Source organism: Saccostrea echinata, unplaced genomic scaffold, assembly GCF_033153115.1.
Source record: "Saccostrea echinata isolate AGI-Se365-2 ecotype Australia unplaced genomic scaffold, CSIRO_AGI_Sech_v1 ptg000030l, whole genome shotgun sequence".
In the NCBI taxonomy this organism is placed as follows: Eukaryota; Metazoa; Mollusca; class Bivalvia; order Ostreida; family Ostreidae; genus Saccostrea; species Saccostrea echinata.
The window spans coordinates 11277-17000 of record NW_026889779.1 but is presented as its reverse complement, the minus strand read 5'-3'; the positions used below and the strand labels follow the sequence as shown (position 1 = coordinate 17000).

Below are 5724 nucleotides of genomic sequence, written 5' to 3'. Positions count from 1 at the left end.
TCACGCCCTTCCGACATGTTGACAAGTCACTTGACAATCCAGTTTTGCTAAAAATAGATAACATAATTATTTCCATTTTCGTGCGCATGCCTCTCAAAAGGATCGGTTATTATTTTTTTTATTCAATGAATATATTCAATAATTCAAATACATCCTCAAATACATCCTCCTGCTAATTATTTAAAGGTTTTGCAAGAAGTATTTAAAACAAAGAGAAAATGGTCTGTCTGTCTTTTATGTTCTACACATTTTAACTAGTCTGTATGATATTCTGCAGAACTCTGGGGGGGGGGGGCAGATTTATATATATTACATGAATGTGAGGGTGCATGTTTTCAGATGAATTCTTGCCTTTCTTTCATTCTTCAATGGGGTTAATAGGCAAAATGTAAGCCGGTATATTTGAGGAAATTTCACTTATATATATATATATATATATATATATATATATATATATATATATATATATATATAAGCGTACAATTTAAACGTACAAAAATCAGATGTCGAAATAAAGCATAAGCTTGGACACCTGAATTTGTGTAGAATTTCAATCACTTTTATTTATAAAGGTTTCTGTGAACATGATGGAATCTGAGGAAGAGACTTCTACACCTACAGAGGTGATAATTTTTATTTTTTTATTTTTATTATTTTTTTTATGGTCTGCCCTCTGAAAAAGGATCTCTGTCAGAGTTTCAATTTCATTTAAAAAAAAAAAAAGAAGGCCACCAACCCTGAACCACTTTGAAAAGATGTAAAATGATATAACTTTGTAGTCATTGTGTGTAGAAAAAAAACAAAAGAAACAAACAAACAAAAATCATCCTGCATCTGATTGATTACAGTGTATGAATTCATCTATATTATAATCATTTCTTCGCCCTTTTCATGTACTATGATTTTTTTAAAAAATCAATTTCTACAAAAAAAGTAGCTTCTGTACTATCATTATTATATGAAGCGGGAAAATGGATTAAATACTTTTTGGAACAATCCATGCACTTTATGCCTTATAAAGAATTTGTGTGAAATAAAAATATTCATATGTATGCATGTAGTCATTTTTTAAGGAAATAAAGGTTCAATATCTCTCAAATTATATTCTTTCATCGTTAATAACTCTATTATTCTCAATAAAAATATGCATGTATACGTAGGAATGTGAAAGTACAGTGGAAAAATTACTACGAGAAATATTTGGTGACGATGATGCAAACGAGACCATGGATCCAGAAGATGTAGATACAGAGGGAGAAAACGACGCAGATGAAGCTATATGGCACGAGTATGAGCCCCCCCCCCCCTCTCTCTCTCTCTGCGCCACATAATCAAAAGCGCTTATAAAACCTTTATCTATATTTATATACGCTACATTACTCATTTATGTTTGAAGGAGAAACGAGCAAGACGAGGAAATCCATCTTGTAAAGGACAGGAGGTTTATCGTCGGCGAAAGGGAAATTCTCTACCTTATAGAAAGATCAACGTGTTCAGAGTGTGGAGAGCGCATTGATAATTCTACCATACAAGAAGGGGAGAAGATTGCTGCTGGTATAAAATACCAGTACCTCTGCGTTGTATGTATACAAAAAAGAAAAAAACAAATCCAGGTTTCCAATCATCTTTGTGTGATATTTCCATTGATCAAAACATTTATATACGAGAGGTGTCTGACATCAATTAGAAACGAAATAGTTCACTGACTAACCTTATTCTGTAAAAAAAGAAAAAAAAAATGAAAATAAAATGCAATAGAATGAATTTTTTAAAAAGTAAATTGATTATTAGACATAACTACGTTTTGCATTGACCAATTTGAGATCCGTACATATTATAAAAGAATTTAAAATGTATAAGATGATTATAAAAAAAAATACATGTACACTTTAAAAAAACAATCCTGGTCTATTTTACAAAGGATAAACAAAAGTAGAACAGAAGGGTTCATAAAAATAGCATTAGGTGGAGAAAAGTAAATTGAAGAAATTCTTTTATTGCACGAATATACAAGACAGGAAAAGGGGTGGGGTATAAACTTACACTTATCTGATCATCTCAATGATTTTGTAATAATTTTGGATGAAAGTTGATTTTATACATTTTTGAAAAATAGAATTCCCACAAGAACAAATGGATTTCGACCCCTTTTTATGGTGGGAAGAGTCTGGTGGCGCTGCTAATACAATTGATGGTACTGTTATCTGGCGCGTCTTGGAGTAAGTTTGCCACCGGAGCGAAGTTTATAAACTTAGTAACAGGGTGTTCCCGTGCATTTTACCATCAACTTCTGTATAAGGTAATTTTTTTTTTAAATTTTCAATCAATAATATTTGCAATTAAAAAGGAAATTCAAAGTAGACAAACTAGATATTACTCTCTTTGCAGGAGGCAATGAACAGTTTTTTTGAAAAACATCTGACTAATGTGCATAAAAAATTAGCAAGCAAGCCATTGAGCCTAGCAGTTGACGTCCGATATGACTCACCAGGTACAGGAGATATTTACTCTAATAGCTAAATGAATGTCAGGTTTTAGATATACTGAATAAACAGTAATCTGTTATTTAAAAAAATAGTGATTTTTTTATACAAGTATGTTACAGCTTTTTCAAATAGAAAGGGGGGGGGGGGGGGTATTTGAGAAAAAACTGAAAAATTTTGACAATAGAGAAATGAAAGAAAAATGAAGGGAACAGTCCCCACCCACCTACTGGTACTACTAGGATCATGCGCGGATCCAGGAATTTTTTCCAGGGGGGGGGGGGGATTCCACCCCAGTCAAAAAAAATCCAACCCAGAAATTTGTTGACAAGCAAAAAAAAAAAAAAAAAATGTAAACTCGCCGCCCAAACGTGAAAAACATATATTTCTTGAGGTGGGGGGTGGGGGGGGGGGGGTGGGGGTGTGTTAGTGGTTGACTTCTTACATTTGACTTTTCGTACCAACTTGACACAGGTCCGCGTTTTCGAGGGGGGTCTGCGTTTTCTAAGGGGGGTCCAAGGTCACTTTTTACTTGGTTTAGTATATAAATTTAATAACTCTGCAAATTCCAGGGGGTCCGGACCCCCCCCCCCCCCTCTAGATCCGCGCATGAGGATATGTCTGTCATGACAGCAGTAAAAGCCGTGAATTGTCTTGCAGGATTTTCCGCTAACAAAGCAACTTCAGTGTTTATGGACTGCGAAAGTCGGTTGATTGTGCACTTAGATGTTGCAGACTCCAGGGAAGTACAGAGATACAGTCCAAAAATGGAAAAGTTGTTGGTTGAGAGGGGACTGGAGAAGGTTATATACCATTATCCATTGGTGATTTGGGAAATCGTTTCTGATGCCAGCAGAACGATCATTGCTTTGCTAAGTAATAATTTATAATACTTTACTGGAATTATCTGGTATATATTATCTATTCATAATCAGATAAAAGTATATACACGTTCCAATAAAATTTGATTGTCATTTTAGAATCGGATAGGTTTAAACACATTCGCCACAGTTTGGATATTTGGCATAAAGCTAAGAAGCTTGCATATATGTTGGGGGATGCTGCAAAGAAAGCTGCCCATCGCAGTCTATTACCATGGATCCGCCCTACTGTAAACCACTTCTGGTATTGCTGTAGTTCGTGCGGTGGGGATGCCCAAAAACTGGTTAAAAAATGGTTTAAAATACTGCACCATGTTACAAACGAGCATGAATGGTCTGGTGGCAGGTAACCATGCATTATGAAAACATATCCAATGAAACTATTTTGAACTGTTTTAAAAAAAATTGCGATTTTATCTATTTAATTGTAAACTTATAGATGTAATCATGCTAAAGACACAAATACAAGTATGGAAAAGTGGCTTTCTAAGAATTCATCTACTTACACAGAATTTCGGTACGTATTTATTATTTATTGAAGTTAGTGAACAGACGTACGCTCTTTTCACTATCTATACAAACAATTACAGTACAGATCATTGGAAATCATGAATTTTTTTTTTTATTTCTATATATAGAAAAATCGTCGTAAATAAGGAGTTTACTGGAAACTTCAATTATTACACTACCTGTAGACAAACGTGGGCAATTGAAAATTTCTATTCCCACACTCTCCTGCACTACTGTCCAAAACAAGTGTCATTTGGATTTGACTCCTACGTCATCAGGAACCAACTTGCTGTCATCGACTATAATCACCATCTGGACAGAGAGATTCAGCAAGCAAAGGATGGAACCAGTGTCCCTGTCGTACAATTTTCTCGTAAAACGAAGCAGTGGGTTGCTTATGATAGACGAGTAGCTAAATGTTATACTTATATTCCTGGTACGTAAATAAGATATTTTTTTCATATGTTATGTTAAAAACTGGGGGGGGGGGGGGTAATGAAATTAATAAAGTATGCATTGCCTTATAAACATGCCGTATTCTTTCTGAATTTGTTTATACATACAGGTTGTATTTATTCTTCCCCCTCCTTTTTTTTTGGGGGTGGGGGGGGTGGGGGGTGGTAAAAATCTATCACTGTAAAGATGTAACTAAATTATTCAGTACAATTTCTTTTAGATCTCATTGCAAGTTGTTTGAGACAAACATATGGCGCCCGAAGAGAAGCATATACGAAAAGTTTACAAGCAAAAACATTGGATCAAATCGCTACTAATCTCTCTGGAGAAACTACACCGTCATCTAAGGAACTTTTAAACAGCAGAAAAAAAAGAAAAACTTGTGGTAAGTAACATTTCTCTTTTAATCTGAATCAGAGTATAAAGACTCATAGCCCTTATAGTCCACAGGATTGACTTCAGGAAATCGAAGTCGTATCTGACGACAGACACAGGATGGTACTACAACTCGCCTTCCTGCTCCTAACCGCCCATGCTGCCAGAGTACAAAATTGCGGTATGCCTGGTTCCTGAACGTACTGGCTCTGAAACTAGGATCAAGATTTGTTCGGAAACTCCAGTTCAGAATGTTCGCAATCTCAATAACATCATGTCTGAGACATAGGTTGCGAAATTCTGGCCTCGTGGTGATGCAGTGGGGATGACCACAGCAGATGTTCATCCGTGGGTCAGAGAAAACGGTACACCTCCCACAACAACACCATGAGGCAACACTGAAGTTACCCGAACAAAATCCACTTGTTTCCAAGAGGTATGGGGCCAGTACGTCAGGAAGCAGTGTCGCCGCAATTGATACTCTTGCACGCAACTCCGCCTCTGGCATGGAGGTAATGGCGTTCTGCAATAATGAACAATTTTCATGTTTAAAATAATAAAGACACAGATGCATAAAGTGTGGAATTTAGTTCTGTGTCCGTTGATTCTTGTATAATTTTGGTGTACCTGCAAACTAACTGCCTGACCCTGGTCTCTGTTATTTTCAGGTCTAGCTCTATCTTCCAGCATTTGATTAAGAGAAGGGACACCATCTCCTCCTCTTGAATTCCTTCTGCTATTGTTGGCATATGGGTGAAACCTGGATTGTTGTGGATTTCCTTCTGCTTCCCTGAATTGGCAGTTAGCATTTCTACAGTTTGTGCAGCCCCTTCTCCTGCATACACAACTTTTGCACTGCCCTCTATTTTGGCATGCACAACAATTTATCTATGAAAGCAGATAAAATACATTATCAATAAGCCTGGAAGAGAGAGAGAGAGAGAGAGAGTATCAAACAGCTTATTTTGTAAAAACTTATTTCTCTTAAATACACGTATATATCAGGTCATGCATTTATA

At 36.1% G+C, this 5724-nt stretch overlaps 1 protein-coding gene across 1 annotated transcript; it reads left to right on the top strand.

Annotated features, from left to right (window-relative positions):
• The first annotated feature begins 1431 nt into the window (after positions 1-1431).
• On the top strand, positions 1432-5445 carry LOC133196180 (uncharacterized). Its single transcript, XM_061332108.1, has 9 exons — positions 1432-1580; positions 2117-2299; positions 2389-2491; positions 3144-3359; positions 3464-3710; positions 3804-3881; positions 4003-4310; positions 4551-4715; positions 5374-5445. Exons 2-9 carry the CDS (start codon positions 2192-2194, stop codon positions 5397-5399), a joined length of 1251 nt encoding a protein of 416 aa, XP_061188092.1. The 5' UTR covers positions 1432-1580; positions 2117-2191; the 3' UTR covers positions 5400-5445.
• Positions 5446-5724: the final 279 nt, after the last annotated feature.